At 40.4% G+C, this 22,627-nt stretch overlaps 1 protein-coding gene across 1 annotated transcript in view; it reads right to left on the bottom strand.

The window, feature by feature from the left end:
- Window positions 1–1,031: 1,031 nt before the first annotated feature.
- cep152 (centrosomal protein 152) overlaps window positions 1,032–22,627 on the bottom strand; it is a 106,018-nt gene continuing 84,422 nt past the window's right edge. The window contains exons 21-28 of the mRNA XM_052040432.1: window positions 17,265–17,912; window positions 16,689–16,869; window positions 16,126–16,305; window positions 14,564–14,663; window positions 10,646–10,749; window positions 9,142–9,298; window positions 7,260–7,366; window positions 1,032–1,198 (exon numbers count right to left, since the gene is read on the bottom strand). Coding sequence (XP_051896392.1) covers window positions 1,164–1,198; window positions 7,260–7,366; window positions 9,142–9,298; window positions 10,646–10,749; window positions 14,564–14,663; window positions 16,126–16,305; window positions 16,689–16,869; window positions 17,265–17,912 — 1,512 coding nt within the window. The 3' untranslated portion in view covers window positions 1,032–1,163. The remainder of the gene's footprint in view (window positions 1,199–7,259; window positions 7,367–9,141; window positions 9,299–10,645; window positions 10,750–14,563; window positions 14,664–16,125; window positions 16,306–16,688; window positions 16,870–17,264; window positions 17,913–22,627) is intronic.

Genomic DNA, 22,627 nt, shown 5'->3' with positions numbered 1-22,627 from the left:
CCCTCTGTGTGAATAAGTTTCCCCTCAGAACCCTTTAAAGTTGTTTCCCCTTTCACCTTAAACCTACGCCCACTAGTTTTAGGCAATGCTACACTGGGAAAAAGACTGCAACAATCCACCTTATCTCCCCCACTTGTGATTTTATAAAATTCTATAAGGCCACCCCTCAGCTGCCTAATTTCAGATTTCCAATATCAACAGTATTTTCTTTTTTTAATTTCAGGTATTGGTTCTTTTGTTTCCACCTCCACTTGTTCCATTGCTATCCTCTTCATACTGTATTGCTGAATCTTTTGTTCTTTCCTCACCTTCAGACTTTTACTGCATCTCAAAACTAGTTTCCCTCAAACTTTTTCCCAACCTGATGAAAAAGTTAATTTAAGATTTTAACTCTGGCTATGTACCCATAAAAGTTGTCAGACATGCTGTATATAATAAAAACAGAAAGTGCTGGAAAGAAAACACATTACAGGAATTTAACCACATTAGAATTACATGGTTAGACAATCTCTCAATAGTTCCAATTAGAAGTTTCCAATTCAGATTTGTGGATGACAACAACGTAGACCATTAAAAAAAAGAATCAAATCTAAAACAAATGGACCTTTTTAAAAGAATTAATGACAACAAAAGAGCAGTAGCTGCTGAATTAGAGAAATATCAACTAATTGCTTCCAAAGGAAGTTATCTTTTAAAAACAGAACACTTTATTAGCAAAGTATCATAAAAGAAACATTTTCCCCAAAAACACCCAAATATACAAATTGAAGAAACATAAATCATAGTTTGTAATACAAAAATAGATTTTAGAAAAATCTGCAAATACATGATGACACATACAACCTTTACATCAGGTAAAATTTAACTAGCAAATTAATGAGTCAAAGAATAGCGCCAAGTTACTCAAAATATCTGCACAAAAGGTTCAGTGGCATTAAAACATCTAAAAGATTAAGGCAGTAGCTTTTGACTAATGAAAATTAAGGAATGGACTATCAAATCCACTGTCATGTTGAACATTGCCTATATTTTGCGGCATGGATGATGGATGCTTCTTTTGAATACAGTCTTTAGTTAGGTACAAGATACCTGTCTCTGTCCTTGTGCCCAACTGGTCCCTGTTATTTGTTGCAGGGACAGTTTCCGAAACTTCTTGCACTTGTTCAGTGTGTAATCTTGAAATAGCTGGGATTATTTTCTTCAAAAAACAAGCATTTTCATCATCAGAAAGAGAACTAATGTCAGAGGCTGCAGAGGAAATGGAGGGACATACTTGTGCAGTACCGTTTGGCATAGAAACTGATTTATGTTGCATGTTTGTAGATGAAAGGGGTGTAGACGTACCACTTGACTTTGAACATTTAATTGGAATACTATAATCATCTAGATGACAATCTTTTCTGTCTGTCTGTCTAAAATTGAAAGTGTCCATTTTACAGGAGTTAGAAGCTTCAGGGTTGAGGACACAATTATCTTCATCTCTCTCAGGAGTTTCACAGATGTCAGAAGATGCCCTGGTCAAAGCTTCAGGGCAGATATACTCTTCTGAGTAATGCTTTGAAGATGGGATACTATTCTGATTGCATGCCATTTGTAAATGTACAAATTCTTCTGAGGGTGTGAGCCTATTCTGTCTGTATGTCCTTTGTAACGGTGCTCTGTCAGAAAGACTATCAATACAGCTGAATATATGTGCTTTGCCAAGAGATGTATGGGATAGAAACTTGGCTGAATTTTGACAATGGGCTACACTAGTAGCTTTGGGATACTTTGATTCTGACATGGCATCATCTGACAAGGAAGAAGCATCCTTGAGGGAAATGCCAGGTATTCCTTTCTGTTTATGAACATCATGAACGTTGAATTTTCGGATTCGGCCTTCGCTGGAGGAGGATTTCTTGCTTTGGTTTCCCTGCATGTGTGCAGATGCTGGGCCCCCTCCATTGTTGTCAGAAACTTTTGGAGCTGGTTCTGAACTTTTTTTAGTTAGTTGTGCTTTGAACAGAAAGATACTAGTAATAAAAATGTTACGCAAAGAAAAACTCATCCAAGTGTTACAAATAGACTGCAAAGTACTGGCACTGACTAACAAAAAAATCAGTGACTAGTTCAGAAAGATATCAAATGCAATATGAAAGTTTGTGCAGAAGATTAATTATTTAACTCCATGTTGTAATTATTAAATAGCAACTCTTTTGAAAAAAGTAGTTCATTATTAAATAGATTGCTGTAATGGTAAAAATTAATTTGAGACTAGAACTAGGGACATAGCCTCAAGATTCGGGGGAGTAGATTTAGGACAGAGTTTAGGAGGAACTGCTTTTCCCCAGACAGTAGTGAATTCTGTGGAATTCTCTACCCAGGGAAGCAGCAGAGGCTACCTCATTAAATATATTTAAGACAGATAGATTTTTTGCAATAGTAGGGGAATTAAGGGTTATGGGGAAAAGGCAGGAAGGTGGAGCTAAGTCCACGGACAGATCAGCCATGATTTTATCGAATGGCGGAGCAGGATTGATGGGCCAAATATCCTGCACCTGCTCCTAATTTTATATTCTTAATTAGTCACAATTCAAAAAAAAACCTGAACATTCCTTTTAAAACATTTGGATGTCCCATTATGCTTCAAAACTACTGAGTTACCATTGGCACCATATCCTTTCCTTCTGGTGCACACAGAACACATTTTAACTGTAAAAAATTTGATTTAAGTCACTGCTGATCTTAAGATCTTGTGCATTTACCCTGATCAATCATACCCATCTAACACTTCACATCATCATTTCCCTTTGTAGCCTATTCAAAATTCATTAAAAAGTTACTTCAAACAGAATAATGTTTCCACATGCAATGTTAAAGGGATAACATTTCCATAATAATGACAAGGAAGAATGTTATGGTATGATAATCAGTGCTAGTATGTTAATTGAAATTTACAAACTCAAATTACATCCAGAAAAAATACCATTTTTATCCCAACTTCTAGGCAGGTAGGTCAAGCAATCATTTCCCATTTTGTTATCTGCCATTATTGACTACAAAGATTATTAAGTCATTAGAGAAACAAAGGACTGCAGATGCTGGAATATCTAAATGAAACAACTCTTCCATAGCTTTAAGTTCTCCGACATGCACAACCTCATCTTCACTGTGGGCACCCCATGGTCGAATTTCTGTTACTGTGAATAGTTAAGTGAGTAGAAGATGAACTGATCTCCAAAAGTCATAAAGTTAAAGATGAAACATTCTTTTCAACATTTTAAGCAAGATGAGTGTATTATTTTTGTGTTGTACAATTTTAGAGTGAAAAAGGAAAGGAGCACCATGCAAAAATTTGGGCACCCCAAGAGATTTGAGCTCTCAGATAACTTTTACCAAGGTCTCAGACTTGTTAGGGCTATGGCTTGTTCACAGTCATCGTTAGGAAAGGCCAGGTGATGCAAATTTCAAAGCTTTATAAATACCCTGACTCCTCAACCTTGTCCCAACAATCAGCAGCCATGGGCTCCTCTAAGCAGCTGCCTAGCACTCTGAAAATTAAAATAAATGATGCCCACAAAGCAGGAGAAGGCTATAAGAAGATAGCGAAGCGTTTTCAGGTAGACGTTTCCTCAGTTCGTAATGTAATTAAGAAATGGCAGTTAACAGGAATGGTAGAGGTCAAGTTGAGATCTGGAAGACCAAGAAAACTTTCTGAGGGAACTGCTCGTAGGATTGCTAGAAAGGCAAATCAAAACCCCCGTTTGACTGCAAAAGACCTTCAGGAAGATTTAGCAGACTCTGGAGTGGTGGTGCACTGTTCTACTGTGCAGCGACACCTGCACAAATATGACCTTCATGGAAGAGTCATCAGAAGAAAACCTTTCCTGCATCCTCACCACAAAATTCAGCGTCAGAAGTTTGCAAAGGAACATCTAAACAAGCCTGATGCATTTTGGAAACAAGTCCTGTGGACCGATGAAGTTCAAATAGAACTTTTTGGATGCAATGAGCAAAGGTATGTTTGGAGAAAAAAGGGTGCAGGATTTCATGAGAAGAACACCTCTCCAAACTGTAAGCATGCTTTGGGCTTGTGTTGCAGCCAGTGGCACGTGGAACATTTCACTGGTAGAGGGAAGAATGAATTCAATTAAATACCAGCAAATTCTGGAAGCAAACATCACACCGTCTGTAAAAAAAAAGCTGAAGATGAAAAGAGGATTGCTTCTACAACAGGATAACAATCCTAAACACTTCAAAATCCACAATGGACTACCTCAAGAGGCACAAGCTGAAGGTTTTGCCATGGTCCTCATAGTCCCCCGACCTAAACCTCGTCGACAATCTGTGGATAGACCTCAAAAGAGCAGTGCATGCAAGACGGCCCAAGAATCTCTCAGAACTAGAAGCCTTTTGCAAGGAAGAATGGGTGAAAATCCCACAAACAAGAATTGAAAGACTCTTAGCTGGCTACAGAAAGTGTTTACAAGCTGTGATATTTGCCAAAGGGGGTGTTACTAAGTACTGACCATGCAGGGTGCCCAAACCTTTGCTTCGGGCCCTTTTCCTTTTTTGTTATTTTGAAACTGTAAAAGATGGAAATAAAGAAGTAATCTTGTTAAAAATATTAAAGAAATGTGTCATCTTTAACTTTCTGCCTTTTGGAAATCAGGTCATCTTTTACTCACTTAGCTATTCACAGTAACAGAAATTTTGACCAGGGGTGCCCAAACTTTTGCATGCCACTGTATCTCCATTTCCTATCATGACGCCCTCAGTGCCCTCCGCTTCTTTCTTGACCAGAGAGAACCAGTCCCCTTCCACAAACCTCTCCTCCCTCTGGCTGAACTTTTCCTCACTATAAACAATTTAACTTTCGACTCCCCACACTTTCCACAGACTAAGGGCGTAGCCATGGGCACTCGCATGGGCCCCAGCTATGCTCGCCTCTTCGTTGGCTACGTTGAACATTCTCTGTTCCAAGACTAGTCCAGCCCCATTCCTCAACTCTTTCTCCACTATATCAACAACTGCATTGGTGCCACCTCTTGCACCCGTGCGGAACTCGACAGTTTCATAAATTATGCCACTAATTTTCCTCCTGCTCTCCAATTCACTTGGACTATCACTGACACCTCCCTCTCCTTCCTTGATCTTTCCATCTCCATCTCAGGAGATTCCTTATCCACCAACATCTTCAACAAACCCACTGATGCCCACAGCGACCTTGATTGCAGCTCCTCTCATCCTGTTTATTGCAAGGACGCGATCCCTTTTTCTCAGTTTCTCTGCCTCCGCCCCCATGAGGAGTCTTTCCACTCCAGGACATCCAAGATGTCCAACTTCTTTACTAACCGTGGCTTCCCACCTACTGTGGTTGAGAGAGCTCGCACCCACATCTCTGCCATTTCCCGCACCTCTGCTCTCACCCCCACCTTTCCCAGACCCAACAGGGATAGGGTCCCCCTTGTCCTCACATTTCATCCCATCAGCCTAGGTATCAAACACATCATTCTCCGCCACTTCTACTGTCTCCAACGGGACCCCACCACCAAGCATATCTTCCCCTTGCTACCCTTCCTGCCTTTCACAGGGGCCGCTCTCCCCACAACTCCCTAGTTCACTCCTCCCTCCCCACACATCCCGATCCCAGCCTGGGAACTTTCCACTGACCCGCCCATAGGTGCAACACCTGCCCCTACACCACCTCCATCCAGGGACCCAAACAGTCCTTTCAGGTGAGAGAGAGATTCACCTGCACCTCCATTAATATCATCTACTGCATTCGGTGTTCCAAGTGTGGCCTCCTCTACATTAATGAGACCAAACTCAGACTAGGTGACCATTTCGCAGTAACGCTTGCGATCCATCCGTAACCAAGACCCGCATCTCCCCATTGCCAGTCACTTCAGCTCTCCCTCCCACTCCATCACAGATATGCCAGTCCTCAGCCTCCTCCATTGCCAGGAGAATTCCTAGCGCAAAACTGGAGGAACAGCACCTCATCTTCCATCTTGGAACTTTGCAGCCTAACAGCATGAACATTGAATTCTCCCACTTGAAGTAATCCCCTCAAACCCAACCCACCCCCCACCCCGCCACCACCACCTCCAACCATGCCTCTTCTTTTTTCCTCCTTACCTTGGACCCATCCCCCAGTGGATCTGCTCTCCCCTCCTCCCCAGCACCTGCTTATCACTATCTCTTACCTGCATCTACCTATCACCACCTTGTGCCCACTCCGCTTCCCCTCTCCTCTTTTGTCCACCTATCACTGCTCTGCATTTCCCTCCTATGTATTAGGCTTCTCCTTTTCCTATCTTCAGTCCTGAAGAAGGGTCCTGACCCGAAACTCCAAAGAAAACAATCTAAGTTTGTCCAACCTCTCCTTATAGCACGTGCCCTCTAATCCAGGCAACAACCTGGTAAACCGTTTCTGCACCCTCTCCAAAGCCTCCACATTCTTCCTGTAATAAGGCGACCAGAACTGCATGCAATACTCCAAAGTGTGACCTGACCAAAGTTTTGTACAACAGCATCGTGACTTCCTGCCTCTTGTACTCTATGCCCCTAGCGATGAAGGCAAGCATACCATATGTCTCCTTTACCACTCTATCTACTTGCATTGCCACTTTCAGGGCGTGTGGATTTAGACCCCAAGATCCCTCTCTATGCGTCCTGACATTAACTGTGTACTGCCCCTTTACATTTGACCTCCCAATGTGCAACACCTCACACTTGCCCGGATTAAACTCTATCTGCCATTTCTCTGCCCATAACTGTAACTGATCAATTTCCTGCTGCATCATTTAACGATCTTCTTCACTGTCCGTAACTCCACCAATTTTGATGTTGTCTGCAATCTTACTAATCAGCACATCTATGTTTTCATCCAAGTCATTTATTTATATATATACACATATATATATCACAAACAACAGAGGTCCTAGAACTGATCCCTTTGGCCACAGACCTCCAGCCAGAATAACACTCTTCCACCACTACCCTCTGTCTTCAACGGGCAAACCAATTCTGAACCAAGTCACTGTGGATCCCATACATCTTAATTTTCCTGAACAACCTACCATGAGGGACCTCGTCAAACACCTTGCTGAAGTCCATGTATACACATGGACTACATGCATCCACAGCTCTACCCTCATCAATCACCTTGATTGAATTTTTTTTTGAGGAGGTGACCAAGTTTGTAAGACATGAGCTGCCCTCACAAAGCTAAAAATCAGAATGTTACATACAATTTTGCAAACTGTCATACATACCAGGGTGGATTTCAGCTTTATCACGCTTTCGATTTGGAAGAGGTGTTTCTATAGCTTTGGCTATTGCAGCCAATTTGCTAGCAGCATTCATGATCCTCTTTTCAGCACTGTAAAGAATTTCAGTTTCAATGTAAACTACCAGTGTCCTTAAACAGATACTTGAGCCCATAAATTCTAAATCATCCAATTCCTATTTCAGCAATGAATTCTTACAGAATCATACAGCACGGAAATGGACCCTTCTTACCCACCATGTCCATGCTAACAATGATGTCCATCTATGTTAATCCCATTTGGCCCATATCCATTTATACCTTTCCTATCCAAGTACCTGTCAAAAAGCTTTTAAAATGATGTAATTTTATCTGCCTCTACCTCTTCCTCTGGCAGCTCGATCCAGATATTCACCACCCCGTGTGAAAAAAGTTGTCCCTCAAAAATCCTTCAACCTTCTCCCCTCTCATTTTAAGCCTTGATTCTCATGGGAAAAAGACTCTAACTACCTATCCGATCTCTTCTTATAACTATTGCCCTCTGTTTCCAGGCAACATCCTGGAGAATCTCTTCTACACCCTATTGATACCACATCCTTCCTGTAGTGTGGCAACCAGAACTGTACATAATACTCCAAGTGCCATCTAAAGAACATTTTGCACAACTGTTGCATGGCATCCCAACTCTTAAATTAAATGCCTCAGCATACAAAAGCAAGCATAGCAAAAGCCTTCTTTATTACCCTATCTGCCGTGTCACCATTTTCAGGGAGCTGTGGATTTGATCCCTAAGGCCCCTCTGTACATCAACACGAAGGTCCCTGCCATTTACTCTATATGTACGACCAGAATTTGACTTCACAAATTGCATTACCTCATACTTGTCTGGATTAAATTCCATCTGGTATTACTTCTCCCAACTTTCCAGCTGATCTATGTTCTGCTGTATCCTTAGACAACCTTCTTTGCTATCCAGGACCCCACCAACTATCATGTTGTCTGCAAACTTATTAATCAGAGCAACTATATTCTCATCCAAGTAATTTACTTATATAACAAAAGTCCCAGTCCTGATCCCTGCAATACACCTCTTGTTGCAGACTTCCAGTCAGAAAAAAAACACACCCACCATTACCCTATGCCCTGCATCAGCAAGCCAATTTTGAATCCAGTTTCCAATACTCCTCAGATCCCTTGGCCTTAAACTTTTGTATCAGTCTATTATGCGGGACCATGTCAAAAGCTTTACTAAAGTACACGTAAACCATGTCTATTGCTCTACCCTCATCAATCTTCTTCATCAGTTTCTTAGTTAAAAGGATCAGATTATTACCAAGGAGAGCAGTTGTCAGGAACAAATAAATGGGCTGAATCTGGCTTTATAGCTAGTAGTTCCACAGGGAGTCACCAGTTGTCAGTAGCTCATGGGTCAGCTCATCTCAGACTTCAGCGTTTGACTGAGCATACGAGTATAAGCTGGAGGTCAAGTGCTGGTGAACCTGGTCTCCTACTTTGCCACTGCACTCTCCACTAAGTGCAACATCAGAGAAATGCTAGCTGAAAAGAGTGTTCACATATACATCACACCGAGCTCTATGCTACACTGGTCAGTGGCTCTGTGGTAAAGTTAAGTACAGGCATGAGTTCAAGCTGTTAAGTTCGAGACTTTTAAAAATATTTAAATTTGTATGGTATTTAGTTCTGAGAATCAAAGTGGTAACGCTCTGGATCGGGCTATCATTAAAGCCTTGACTGTAGATAACATTATTCCTTTAACAAGGCTTTGTATTGTTTCATATCTCCACAATTTCTTCAAATAAGCGTTGCAGTCTTTAATTTACTGGTAATCACATCAAACAATATTCTGATAGAAACTGCCACATTTTTACCCTTCATTCTTTCCACCATCAGCCAGGAGTTGATGGAGACAGGTCAAATAGTACTTCCGCATTTTTCGTGCAGTCTGTTGACGTTCTCTTAATACTTCTGCACGAATCATTTCAGCTGCTCGTACCTTGCTCTCCTGAATGTAGCACAGCATATCTTCTGGAAAAAGCAAGCAAATCTCTCAGGATACAGGGTCAAATTATCCCAAAATCTATAAATGTCAATCTCAGAAAAAAATGCATTCATACAGTACCTATTACAAGGTCAAGACATTCCAAAGTGTTACACATTCAATGACATATCTTCAGATCATATTCATTGCTAACATGAAAACACCCAAAGTGCATATTGCAAGATCCGCTAAAGGACTGACATGATCTGCTTTTCGTGACACGGTTTGAGAGATTAACATGAACTGGGAGAACTTGACTACTCTCCTGCTCTTCCATGAAGGTGCCTAGGTATCTTTAATGCCAAACCGACAAGACAGTTACAACCCAGAATTAGCATTGGCATAATTCCTACTGGTACTGCACTGAAAGGTCAATCTGAAAATATGCCTCTGGAGTAGGGCTTGAACTTGCAATCACCTCAGAAATCAGAGTTCCAATACTTTAATATACAATAAGCTAAATCTGCCACTTACTGAATGAAAGCTAAATTTGTTTTCATAAAGCATTTTACTATGTTGAAAGATCTTTAAGAATACCACATTGACTTATTTTTGAAATACTGCCATGTTTTATCACTAAATGTGCACTTATTTTCAAATGAGGTCCCAGAAACATAATTTGCTAAGTATTGTTCAGGTGCTCCTACTACAGTACTCTGATTTGAGCCACTTGAAGAACTGTGCCTCAAACAACTGGTAAGATGTCTGTTCAAGATTGGATATGGAGTTGAACTCAGGTTCATATCTACATAAGAAAATACTTCCAATGCAGATAAATTTAAATACTGAAATATTTTGGAAAAATAGAAGATTACTTGGTAATGCTCTTCAAAAATTGCCAGTGTTCAAATTTACCTTCACCACAGAAAATTAGGAAGGAAACATAAGAAATCTAAAAAGTGTTTGGTAAATTACATCTAAAATGATTTGATCACTCACTATTATTATAACAATGTCAATACGCTGAACTACAATTATGGCCAACAAAATACACTTCGAAGTAAACTGTGTAGTTTGGAATTTGTTGCATAGTGCCCACTTACATGGTCATCCATCCAGTAAATAAATATAAAATTTAAGATATTGACTACAGCATTTCAACTAAATGATTTATTTTAAAAAGCAACATGAAATGTTAAATCAATATATTGCAAATATTAAACCCATTTTAACGATTATGTAATGACAATTCACTTGATAACCATTAGTCAGCAACTGCATTATCGTTCTATTATACAACAAGCAGAATGACTCAAGGCAAACTAATGCCTTTTTTTGATTACTAGTCTTCCTCTTACCAAGATGAGGACACAAATTAAATTTAAGGTAGATACCTCTAATTTTGTCCACAGCCCTCAAATACTGATGACGAATTTCTTCCAATCCTTTTGTAGAGATCAACTTTGATGAATTTTTAGAACTCCACTTTTGCTGTAAACTGAAATCAAGCAAAAAAAAGTCAAATCCATCTCAATTAATGTTACACAGAACAAGGAGGCATGAAAACTATAAATGGTGTTCAGGTCATTTTCAAACTCCTCGTAGGTGATCTGATCACATCTGCCAGAACCAAATTTTAAACACAATTCTTCTGGTGGAATATGGAAATTAGCACTTCTGTGATCTGACCATAAGCATCTAGTAGCAGCTTCGATGTTACAGTCTAAGCAGACAATTGACCTTATCTTTGCCGGCATCTGCATTGAGTACACCAATTGCACTAGTTATTGCTTGGAATAAGATTTCCCAAAACTTACCACTTAGAGTCATACAGCATGGAAACAGGCCCTTTGGCCCAACTTGTGCATGCTGACTGTGTTGCCCAGACAGCTCGTCCCATCTGCCGGCATTTGGCTCATAGCCCTCTAAACCTCTCCTACCCCTGTACTTATATAGATGTTGCTAAACGTTGCTATTGTGCCCACATCAATCACTATTTCTCACAGCTCATTCCAAATACACACCATCCATTGAATGAAGCAGCTGCCTCGATGTCCCTTTTAAATCTCTTGCCTCTGATCTTAAACCTATGCCCTCGTTTTCAGCATCCCCTCCCTTGGAAAAAGACTATGTGCTGTCATCCTGTTTATATCCCTCATGATCTTATATACCTTTATCAGGTGGCCCCTCAATCTCCTACGTTCCAGGAAATAAAGTCCTAGTCTATGCAACCTCTCCTTGTAATTCAGGCCCCCAAGTCCAGGCAACATCTTGGTAAATCTTTTCTGGCAATCTTTCTAGTTTAATAACATCTTTCATACAGCTCCTGACTATGGAAGCCTCAACTTAAAAAAAACTGAAAACTTAATGAAAAACATCTGGAGATTATCTGCAAATTATTGTGGTTGAACAATATATTTTCAATTTAGTACAAGAATAATCTCACATGATGGTTAAACATTGCCAGTCACAATTAGAATTGCATGTGTAAGAGTTCCCTCTCAAACGTTCGGCTGGCTATTGTGCAAGCGTGGGGATATAGCTTGCATAACTGAGCAACCTTAACTCATGTTGTTAACTAGGTAGAGTGGCTGATGAAATTACTGCTTTCCCATCAAAGAAATGGGAAGAAGTTTGTCCCACTAATCAGCACGTTGCTTATTTCAAACATGTTGCACTGCAGTGATGCAGGAAGTGCACGAGATAGATTGTTATCCACATAACACAAAGGACAAGTATTAAAATATGCAAATTATATCTGGAAAACCTATCAGGATAAGATTAAAATCATAGAACAGTACAGCTTCCTATGTTTATCAGAAGCTTCAATACTATATATTATCATTCATATATTGGTTCCTATCCAAAATCTTATACAAACTTTCCCTTGCAGGATATAAAGAGGAAACATGTTCATCATTGGATGTATGCCTTCAACTTGCAAAGTTCCGGAATACTCTCGGTATAGAGAGCTGATAATAAACATATGTTGGGAAGTCAGTATAGCTAACACATATAATCCTGGAGTCTATCAACAAAATAGGAGCTGGAATCAAGGAAAACAGGTATTGAACAAACAGCTGCCATACACTGAAACTAATTCTAATCCAGGCTCTCTGAATTATTGCAAGTCCGTTAATTTCTCTCTGTTGAGGTCATGTAGAGCTAAATAAACTTATCATTCCGTATAGGCAAAGATAAAAGGAAGCTCCGATCCAGCCCAAAGTCTTGCAGACTCTGCTCCCCCTCCACCCTGCAAAAAATCTGTTTTGGCAAATTAATCATAGAATCATAGCACAATACAGGCCCTTCAGCCCACAATGTTGTGCCGACCTTTAAACCTCGTCTAAAACAAACTAACCCCTTCCTCCCACATATCCCTCTATTTTAAATTCCTCCATATGCTTATCTAGCAATCTCTTAAATTTGACTCCACCACAACCCCAGGCAGCGTATTCCATGCCCCAACCACTCTCTGGGTAAAAAACCTTCCTCTGATATCTCCCTTGAACTTCCCACCTATTACTTTAAAGCCATGCCCTCTTGTATTGAGCATTGGTGCCCTGGGAAGGAGGCGCTGGCTGTCTACTCTTATCTATACATCTTAATATTTTGTACATCTCTATCATGTCTCCTCTCATCCTTTCTCTCCAAAGAGTAAAGCCTTAGCTCCCTTAGTCTTTCCTCATAATGCATACTCTCTAAACCAGGCAGCATCCTGGTAAATCTCCTCTGCACCCTTTCCAATGCTTCCACATCCTTCCTATGAGGTGACCAGAACTGGACACAGTACTCTTAAGTGTGGTCTAACCAGAGTTTTGTAGAGCTGCATCATTACCTTGCGGCTCTTAAACTCGATCCCACGACTTATAAATGTTAACATCCTGATTGTGTTAAGAAGCTTTCTTAACTACCCTATCCACCTGTGAGGCAACTTCCAGGGATCTGTGGATATGAACCCCCAGATCCCTCTGCTCCTCCACAATCCCCAGAATCCTGCCATTAACTTTGTACTCCTCCCTGGAGTTTGTCCATCCAAAGTGTACCACCTCACACTTCTCCAGATTGAATTCTATCTGTCACCTCTCAGCCCAGCTCTGCGTCCTATCAATGCCCCTCTGCAATCTTCAACAATCCTCCACACTATCCACAGCACCACCAACCTTTGTGTCGTCTGCAAACTTGCCAACCCACCCTTCTATCCCCTCATCCAAGTCATTAATAAAAATCACGAAAAGCAGAGGTCCCAGCACCGATCCTTGTGGGACACCACTAGTCACAGCCCTCCAATCTGAATGCACTCCCTCCACCACAACCCTCTGCTTTCTACAGGCAAGCCAATTCTGAATCCACACGGCCAAGCTTCCCTGGGTCCCATGCCCTCTGACCTTCTGAAGCAGCCTACCATGTGGAACCTTGTCAAACGCCTTACTAAAATCCATGTAGACCACATTTACTGCACTACCCTCATCAATCTGCCTGGTCACCTCCTCAAAGAACACAATCAGGCTTGTGAGACATGATCTGCCCTTTACAAAGCCTTGCTGGCTGTCCCTAATCAGACCATGATTCTCTAAATGCCCATAGATTCTATCTCTAAGAGTCCTTTCCAACAGCTTACCCACCATAGACGCAAGGCTCACTGGTCTATAATTCCCTGGACTATCCCTACTACCTTTTTTGAATAAGGGGACAACATTTGCCACCCTCCAATCCTCCGGTACCATTCCCGTGGACAACAAGGACTCAAAGATCCTAGCCAATGGTTCAGCAACCTCCTCCCTCACCTCGTGGAGCAGCCTGGGGAATATTCCGTCAGGCCCCGGGGACTTATCGGTCCTAATATTTTCTAACAGCTCCAACATATCCTCTTTCTTGATATCCACATGCATTAACCTTACCAATACTGTCCTCAGCGTCATCAATGCCCCTCTCCTTGGTGAATACTGAAGAGAAGTATTCATTGAGGACATCACCCACTTCCACAGCTTCCAGGCACATCTTCCCACCTTTGTCTCTAATTGGTCCTACCTTTACTCTCGTCATCCTTCTGCTCTTCACAAGTCATTTTGAACAAAGAAGCTAAAACATAAATTTTGCAAAGCAAAATCCACAATAATACATAAAAAAGATGGGAATTTTTTTGAGAGAAAAATAACATGGCATCAAAATGTCTAGGTTGAGCGAGGATGGTCATCAACTTTATAGAAACTGGTTTTATTATAAAACGAACCTGTGAAGTAATAAAACACTCAGCAAATTAACATTGCAATGTTTTCTAAGAAAGATAATGCATTGGTTTACAAACATACCTAGAATTTGTTTTAATAGTGATTGATTTGTTTTCTTTCAATCTTTTCAAAAGATCATCCTTTTCATTTTGCATGAGCTTTATTGTTCTTTCATGTTCTTCTGTGAAATGTTACAGAAGAATTCCAGAATTCATTTTTGATCAAAACACAGGGTCATATACTTTTTTGTGAACTTATGTCTATAAAATAAATTAAAATTAGTAACTCAAGTGAAAAGTCTACTAAAAATTAATTTCTTAACTGCATAAAGCCAGATTTGTTTGCTCAAAGCTGCAGAAAATAAGTCACATTCTTGTCATTTTCTTACACAAGGCTGTGCAAACTGTGGCGTTGTCACTTACTAAGAATCAAGAGTGGTGAATTTGTTGACGTTAAAAAAAATCTGAAGCCAAAATGATACATCAGTTGGTCAATTTTCTCAAGGCACCAGTATCTTCCTTATGTATATAGTATTCTTTAAATATCTGCCATTTTACAGAATATAGAACAATACAGCACTGGAACAGGCCCTTCGGCCCACAATGTCTGTGCCAAACACAATTTCAAATTAACCCAAATCTCTTCTGCCTGTACGTGATCCATATCCCTCCATTCCCTGCAGAGTCATGTGTCTAACAGCTTCTTAAATGCAAAGGGATAAATCTTGCTTATCAAGTTAGTGTATGGCTATTTTCTCAAGTTGGTGTATTTTCCAACAAAGCATCTAGGCCAAAGACCGGACAGGCAGAGGCAGCGGTAATTAATATCTCCAAAGAATATCTGTAGAAACAATAAAGTAGTGGGGATATCGTGGTGTGATATTTTCCCTAATATACTATTAGCCTAGCCACTCAAATTGATTAAAACATCAATTCTCTGGAAAAGATTGCTAGTTGCATCAGGTAATTCAGCTGTTGTGAAGTTTTAACATACTGATCACATTAATTTCCATTTAATAACCAGTAACAGAATTAAACATTTCGTAACATGGCGCAGGAGCATTACTAAATAAAGTTTGACTTCAAGCAAGATCAGGCGCTAATCAGGAAAGATGACCAAGAACATTGATCAAAGAGTTCGGTTTTGAGGTTCATCTAAAAGGAGGTAAGAGACAGTAAGGAGCACCATTTAGGGAAGGAATTCCAGAACATGGGAAAAACTAATGCTAATGCATTTTCATTGGGAAGCACTCATGAAATAATTTTGAAATCAGTAAATGATACTGACTCAATACTGCAAAGGAATTAAGTACAAACAGATCTTAATTTGCTAAAACTCAGGTACAACAACAACAACCAGTGTATGGAAATTACTGGATGCAAGAACCGAACTTTCAAAACTTTGCTCAGACTATCCCTGACATATTGCAAGCAGAATTGTATACGTGGGAAGCACCAACACAGTGTGAATTTGTAGCTCCCGCTGCGGACAATCTAAAGCCCCAAGAGAAATAACCAGGGAACTTCAATGAAAACAGTGGAAAGTAAATATAGAGACCTCAATAACCCAATGGTTGTACATACTTCTCCCACCTCCTCAGTATCAGCAACTCCAGTCTCAAGTGAATGAGACTTGCAACTGACCTTTAAGGTGTCGTACATCGATTTTGTGTTCATCAACAGTGAGCTGAAGCTGCTGACCCATTTTATCCAGCTTTTCCTTGAGCTGCTGACATTCTTGTTGCAATTTCTTTACCTGCAGGTTGCTTTGTTTCTCACATGGCTGATATTCAGGATTTAAGTTTTGCTTTCCAGAAACTTGATCTGTACGATAAATTTTCAATAGGAAAAATTCACGAATTTTCACTACTATTTTTAAAAGAAACTGCACCTTTTAGCTTTTGGATCATTTTCTTATACAAGTATTCATTAAATCCACAAGGTTAAAAGCACAGCTACAACTCTGAGATGGATAAGAGTGCAATTTAATTTCTTTTAAATACACCCTAAACTTTTGTTCTCATGGTGAGAGCACAAACAATGGAACTTCTCCATTGCTCTTCAGATATTCTATATTTTAACTTGGAGTCAGATGTCATGAAAATCTTTGTCTCACTGAAACAAATCAAATGGGCTCTTTGACAAGATGAACAGTTGTATTAAAATATTAACCATTTTTAATTGTTGAATAAAAATAACTGAAATACCGCATTTGATTTCCTTCTGCTGGGTGGTGGTGTTCAACTTGTACTGCAAATGATCTAGTTCTTGTTTGAGCTGAAATTCTGATAACTCAAGTTTCCTGAGCTGTGCCTCCTTTTCAGTTTTATATTCTTTATGTTGCTTTTCTATTTCTCTTAATGTATTTTGCAGATCCAATTTATTCTCCTGAAGGAAACAAGGCATTCAAAGTATAAATAATTTTACATATTTTACGTTAGAATTAGAAATATACACACAAACTCTCTTTTTGCCATCTTAAAGTCCATATCTGAAAGGGACAAATTAACATGATGCCTCGCACAGTCTGTCACAAATATGTAAACATACTTACTAACAGTAATGCTTTCAATACAGGAAACATCATTGTGATTTTCTAAGTGTGAAGGGAGATTGGAAGTGAAATCAGCAAACACAACAAACCTTGCAAAACCACTCCATCGGGGTGTGCAACGGGGCGTTCCTTTGGCAGGAAAAACAGCAAGCCCCAGTGATGTTTTTAAGAAAACTCATTTAGGGTACAACATTTTCCGAATTGTCTACATAAAGTTACTTTGCATTACCTCTTTGTGTACAGTCTCTAGGATCTCTTGAACCAGTTTCATACAAACTTTTTGGAGCCGGCCCTTCACCTTATCAATCTGTGCAGGTATGGGCTTGATGCGGTTACAATATTCCTCTATTCTAAAATAGGCAGTCTCAGATTTTATAACAAAATGTTTTGAGATCTGCCTCAGATAAAGCTCAATTTCAGCAACAAGCTCAGATTCATACTGCTGTTTTACATGCTTAATCTGCTCCTCTTGGTGAGCTGACCATTCCTTTTGTTTCTCCAGGATACACAGATTTAATTCTGCATCCTTTTGTGCAAGTAGCTCGTTTCTCTGCCTTGTAAAGTCCTCCTTAGCTGCTTTAAGAACTTCATTAAGTTTATTTCTATGCTCATCTAAGAAGGTTCGATAATCATTCTCATTTAACTCATGAATTCTGTTGATCTCTTCTTGTTTTTCCTTATTCCATTGGGCTTGAACTTTGGCTAGTTCAGTTTTAATAACCGCTGATGCTTCTTCTTTCTGAAGTTCTAATTCACGTTCAAGAATATCTATTTTTTCTTGCAATTCTGCAACTTTAATGCTAGATCCAGCTTTCTCAATTTCTTCCAATGCATATTTCTTCCATTTCTCCTCATTTTCTCTCACTACTGCTGCAATCTGTAAATAACAAGGATCGATCAAATTAACAAATCCATCTTAATAATAAATCAATACATCTTTACTCCTACCCATCAATGCAATTTATCTAATAATGACACTTTTCAAAGTTCTTTCCCTCCTCATTGCCCTCCTTCACATAATGAATGTAATCTCAACAGTTACATGGTATTTTCCATTGGATTTTAAGTTCATGAAAGCATAGCAATTCATGGCAGTGAAAGGCCACTCCACCTATTTTGGACAAAAAGCGCTAATTATGTTAAACCTATTTTTCAGCTCTCAGTACATAGTCTTGTAGATTATAGGTTCTTGAGTGTTCATCTAAATACTTTCCAAACACACTGAGGGTTTCCACCTCCATCACCTTTCCGGGAGGAAATTCCAGACAACACTACTGGTTGAAAATATTTTTCCTCAGCGTCCTCCTCTGCTGCCTTCCCCTAACACACCAGCCTCTGCCATCAATTAAATCTATCGACACTAGTTGTTGACCACACTGCTAAGGAAAATAGATTGTTACTGTTCACCCTGTCTCCACCTTTCAATTTTATAAATGTCAATTCAACCTTCTGTCCACCTCCTTTATTCAGGCTTGCTACATAACTAAACTTTCCCAACCCTGCAACTTCCTTAGTATTTTCATGTCTTTCCTATAGTACAGTGACCAGAAACGCATCAAACATTTTATGTAATTCTAGCCTGGCCTCCCAGCTCTAGTCTCTTATATTCCTTATCAAGGAAATGTGGACACACACTCCAAGATCCCTGTGTTTCTCAACACATTTTAGAACTGGCCCATTTATCATGCATTTCTTTCCCTTGTTGCCTTCCTCAAATGCACTTCTTGATGCCATCTAATCAATCCACTGGTATCTTCTGGAAGCCTACAATTTCTCTCCTAACTATCTACCATCCTGCTAATTTTAGTATAGTGCCCAATCTAGTCATTACAATCTAGATCTTTCATACTGTAAAAAGGGTTCTGGTATTGAACCCTGCATAACACTACTATAACAGAGTCTGCCAGAGTATTATTTCAAAAACTCTAAATCTGGGAACTAATTCATGAGCTCTAATAATAAATCTGTTATGTTGAACGTGCATCTAGTACAATGCAAATACTCATTGCTGAAGGAATGAATGTCTGCTCTATGTTTGGCATATCTCTTCAAATTGACCAAGTGAAAGTGTTGCCTTTGCTCTAGATTTGCAATAATTTTCAAGAATCTATGCCTACAGCCTCACTGTTCCATTTACCTGGTCCTGACCTAAACACTGTTCTAAATCACTTACTTCGACTGATACGGCTAAACACACTATCAAGAGAAAACAGCACAATTTCCACCGTCTCTGAAACTCCATTCTGCTGAAATCATTGGAAGTAAGTTTTGAAGGAAGAGTGGGATGTGTTGCATTCAATAAAACACATTCACAACAACTGACCAGATTAATTTCTAGATAAAGGTTATTTAATCATACAAATTAAGGAGAATTCACATTGCAGACTTTAAAAATATTCTGAGTGATCAACAATGAATAGAAATGGAGAAAAGCACATTGGAAATATCCAGTTACAAGTGGAGGATGAATTGCCATCCTTTTGTATTTTCTGCTTCTGTTTCTACATTTCAAACACAAATCACCATCTTGCTGAGAGCTAAAGCAAATTAACATGACAAAATTTCACATTTGAACATGGCTTACAGCATTTGTACTTTTTTTTCCCCTTATAGCAGACACCTCAACATGAATTTCAATAATGAATTTCTCTTCAAACTTACCTTTGTAGTCATGTAGTCATGCAGTCATAGTCATAAAGCTTGGAAACAGGCCCTTCAGCCCAACTGGTCCATGCCAACCAAGGTTCCCATCTAAGCCAGTCCCATTTGCCCCCATTTGTCCCATCTCCCTCTAAACCCTTCCTATCCATGTACCTGTCCAAGTGCCTTTTAAATGTGTTAATGTACCTGCCTCAACCACTTCCTCTGGCAGTTCATTCCATAAACTGACCACCCTTCGGGTGAAAAAGTTGCCTCTCAGGTTCCTACAAAATCTCTCTCCTCTCATCACAAAACTATGTCCTCTAGTTCTTAATTCCCCAAATGTTGGAAAAAGAATGTGCACATTGACCCTATCTATGCTTCTCATGATTTTATACACGTCTGTCAGATCACCTCTCAGTCTCCTACATCCCAAGGAATAAAGTCCCAGCCTGTCCAACTTCTCCCTGTAACTCAGTCCTTCGAGTCCTGGCAACATCCTTTACTGCACTCTTTCCAGTTTAATAACAGCTTTCCTATAGCCAAGCTGACAGGTACAGGACTACTGCCAGCTTATATTTCAGCATGACATTCACCATCACTTTCAGCATTCAGGATTCAGGATTCAAAATTGGCTTGGCCATAGAAGCATAGAGTGGAGAAGGTAACGGTGGAGAGGTGTTATTGTGACTGGAGTGCTGTGACCAGTGGTGCTCTGCAGGGATCACTGCTGGGACATCTATTTAAATGATCTGGGTGAAAATGCAGGTGGGCTCATTAGTGAGTTTGCAAACACACACAAAAAAAATTGGCAGAGTCGTTGATCATGTTGGACACAAGATTGGAGAGGTTGGACAAACTTGGATTGTTTTCTTAGGAGCATCAGAGGTTGAGGGGAGACCTGATAGAAGTTTATAAAATTATGAGAGGCATAGATAGGGTAGACCATCAAAATCTTTTTCCCACGATAACAATACCAAATAAGAGAGGACATGCATTTAAGGTCAGAGAGGGAACGTTTAAGTGAGATGTGCGGGGCAATCACTTTTTTGAAAACATAGTGGTTGAAGCAGATATGATAGTTATGATAGTAGTGTTTAAGAGGCTTTTAGATAGCCTTAGATTTATACATGACAAGCATAGATAGGGTGAATGCACACAGTCATTTTCCCAGGTTTGGGGAATCAAGAACTAGAGGGCATAAGTTTAAAGTGAGAGGGGACAGATTTAACAGGAATCTGAAAGAAACATTTTCACCCAGAGGGTGGTACGTATATGGTATGAGCTACCAGGGGAAGTGGTTGAAGCAGGTACATTAACAAGATTTCAAAGGACAGGTATGTAGATAGGAAAGGGTCAGAGGCATATGTGCCAAACATGGGCAAATGGGACTAGCTTAGGTGGGTATCTTGGACTGGTTGGGCTGAAGGGCCTGTTTCCATGCTGTACTGTCCTATGTAAACTGGTGAATTGGTTTATTATTGTCACATGTACTGAGATACAGTGAAAAGCTTTTGCATGCCATCCATACAGATCATCTCATCACATCAGTGCATTGAGGCAGTACAAGGGAAAATAATAACAGAATGCAGAATATAGTGTTACAGTTACAGAAAAATTGCAGTGCAGGCAGACAAGAGGTATGCTGGCTGCTTTCCCGAGGCAGTGAGACATACAGAGTCCATTGAGGGGAAGCTGGTTTCCGTGATGTGCTGAGCTGCGTCCACATCTCACTGTAATTTCTTGTGGTCCCAGGCAGAGCAGTTGCCATACCAAGCCGTGGTGCATCCAAATAGGATGCTTCCTATGGTGCATCGAAAGAAGTTGGGTTAGGGTTAAGGGGACATGCCAAATTTCTTTAGCCTCCTGAGGAAGTAGAGGCACTGGTGAGCTTTTTTGGCAGTGGCATCTACATGGTTGGACCAGGACCAATGTTCACTCCTAGGAAGCTCTCAGCCCTCTCGATGTCATCACCGTTCATGTATACAGGTGTATATGCACCGCCCCCCTTCCTGAAGTCAATGACCTGCTCTCTTGTTTTGCTGACATTGAAGGAAAGGATGTTGTCATGACACCGTGTCACTAAGCTCTCTATCTCCTTCCTGTATTCCCACTCATTGTTATTTGAGATACGGCCCACTTCGGTGGTATCATCTACAAACTCGGAGATGGAGTTAAAGCAGAATCTGGCCAGGCAGTCATGAGTGTATAGGGTGCAGAGTAGGGGGCTGTAGGGCGCAGCCTTGTGGGGCACCAGTGCTGAGAATAAGTGTGCTGGAGGTGCTGCTGCCTATCCTCACTGACTGTGGTCTGTCGGTCAGGAAGTCAAGGATCCAGTTGCAGAGGGAGGTGTTGAGTCCTAGGTCTTGGAGTTTGGTGATGAGTTTACTTGGAATTATAGTATTAAAAGCAGAGCTGTAGTCAATAAACAATAACCTAACGCAGCTGTCTTTACTGTCCAGATGCTCCAGGGCTGGGTGTAGGGCCAGGGAGATGTTGTCCGCTGTAGACCTGTTTCGGCGATAGGCGAATTGCAGTGGGTCGAGGTTGTCTGGGAGGCTGGAGTTAATGCATGCCATGACCAACCTCTCAAAGCACTTCATGATTGTGGATGTCAGAGCCACTGATCGGTAGTCATTGAGGCATGTTACCTTGCTTTTCTTCGGTACCGGGATGATAGTGGTATAGCAGTGGACTCTAGTAAGGCATTTGATGGGGTTCTCCATGATCATTCAAAAGGTCAGGGGGTATGGGATCCAGGGAAGCTTGGCTGTGTGGATTCGGAATTGGCTTTCCCATAGGAGGCAGAGGGTGGTTGTAGATGAAGCGTATTCTGTCTGGAGGTCGGTGACCAGTGATGTTCCGCAGGGATCTGTTCTGGGACTTCTGCTGTTTATGATCTTTATAAATGACTTGGATGAGGAAGTGGAAGGGTGGGTTAGCAAGTTTGCA

The sequence above is a fragment of the Pristis pectinata genome, chromosome 28 (assembly GCF_009764475.1).
Source record: "Pristis pectinata isolate sPriPec2 chromosome 28, sPriPec2.1.pri, whole genome shotgun sequence".
Classification (NCBI taxonomy): domain Eukaryota; kingdom Metazoa; phylum Chordata; class Chondrichthyes; order Rhinopristiformes; family Pristidae; genus Pristis; species Pristis pectinata.
Note: the sequence above shows the minus strand (reverse complement) of the source record. Positions and strands in the feature narration are given on the sequence as shown.